Below are 640 nucleotides of genomic sequence, written 5' to 3' on the forward strand. Positions count from 1 at the left end.
GTTAAAGCAGATTTCCAAAACTAGTTTTATTCAGCTGCCTACAAACATATTCAAATCTCCAGGCATCACTTAAAACTGACTGGGAATAACTGAGCTTACCTTCAATCTCTCCCGATCAACTATGAGAGGTGGCACAGGCTCCGATGGCTCCTCTGGAACCAGTTCTAGGCTTGTTGTTCTGGCCTGCTCTAAAATTAACTTACGGTATTTCTTCACTTTAGAAGCACCTACGATTAAGGGGGGAAGACATATGCTGCAGCATGTAAAAGTTAAGAAAAGTCAGTCTTAAGCAACTATAAATTATTTCACCTACCATAAAGCTTTTTTGAAATGAAGAAGGGCATATCCTTTAAATGACAATTTTTTTTGTTTTTTTGTTTAAGTAACCCAATAAGGCAAGTAAATCAATTTTTGGTGGGTTAAAAATAGTCCAGGCTGGGCATGGTGGCTCATGCCTGTAATCCTAGCACTATGGGAGGCTAAGACAGGAGAATCACAGGAGTTCAAAAACAGCCTGAGCAAGAACAAGACCCTATCTCTACTTAAAATAGAAAAATCAGCCAGGTTTTGTGGATAGCGCCTATGGTCCCAGCTACCTGGGAGGCTGAGGCATGAGGATCACTTGAACCCAGGAGTTTGA

At 40.9% G+C, this 640-nt stretch overlaps 1 protein-coding gene across 1 annotated transcript in view; it reads right to left on the reverse strand.

Moving 5' to 3' along the window:
• The window catches only part of ATAD2B (ATPase family, AAA domain containing 2B), a 183,275-nt gene that overhangs the window by 7,208 nt on the left and 175,427 nt on the right, over positions 1-640 (reverse strand). Inside the window, exon 25 of the mRNA XM_023511813.1 lies at positions 100-227. Within this exon, the coding sequence (XP_023367581.1) occupies positions 100-227 (128 nt within the window). The remainder of the gene's footprint in view (positions 1-99; positions 228-640) is intronic.

This window comes from Otolemur garnettii, unplaced genomic scaffold (assembly GCF_000181295.1).
Source record: "Otolemur garnettii isolate 467f Iridium unplaced genomic scaffold, OtoGar3 scaffold00022, whole genome shotgun sequence".
Classification (NCBI taxonomy): domain Eukaryota; kingdom Metazoa; phylum Chordata; class Mammalia; order Primates; family Galagidae; genus Otolemur; species Otolemur garnettii.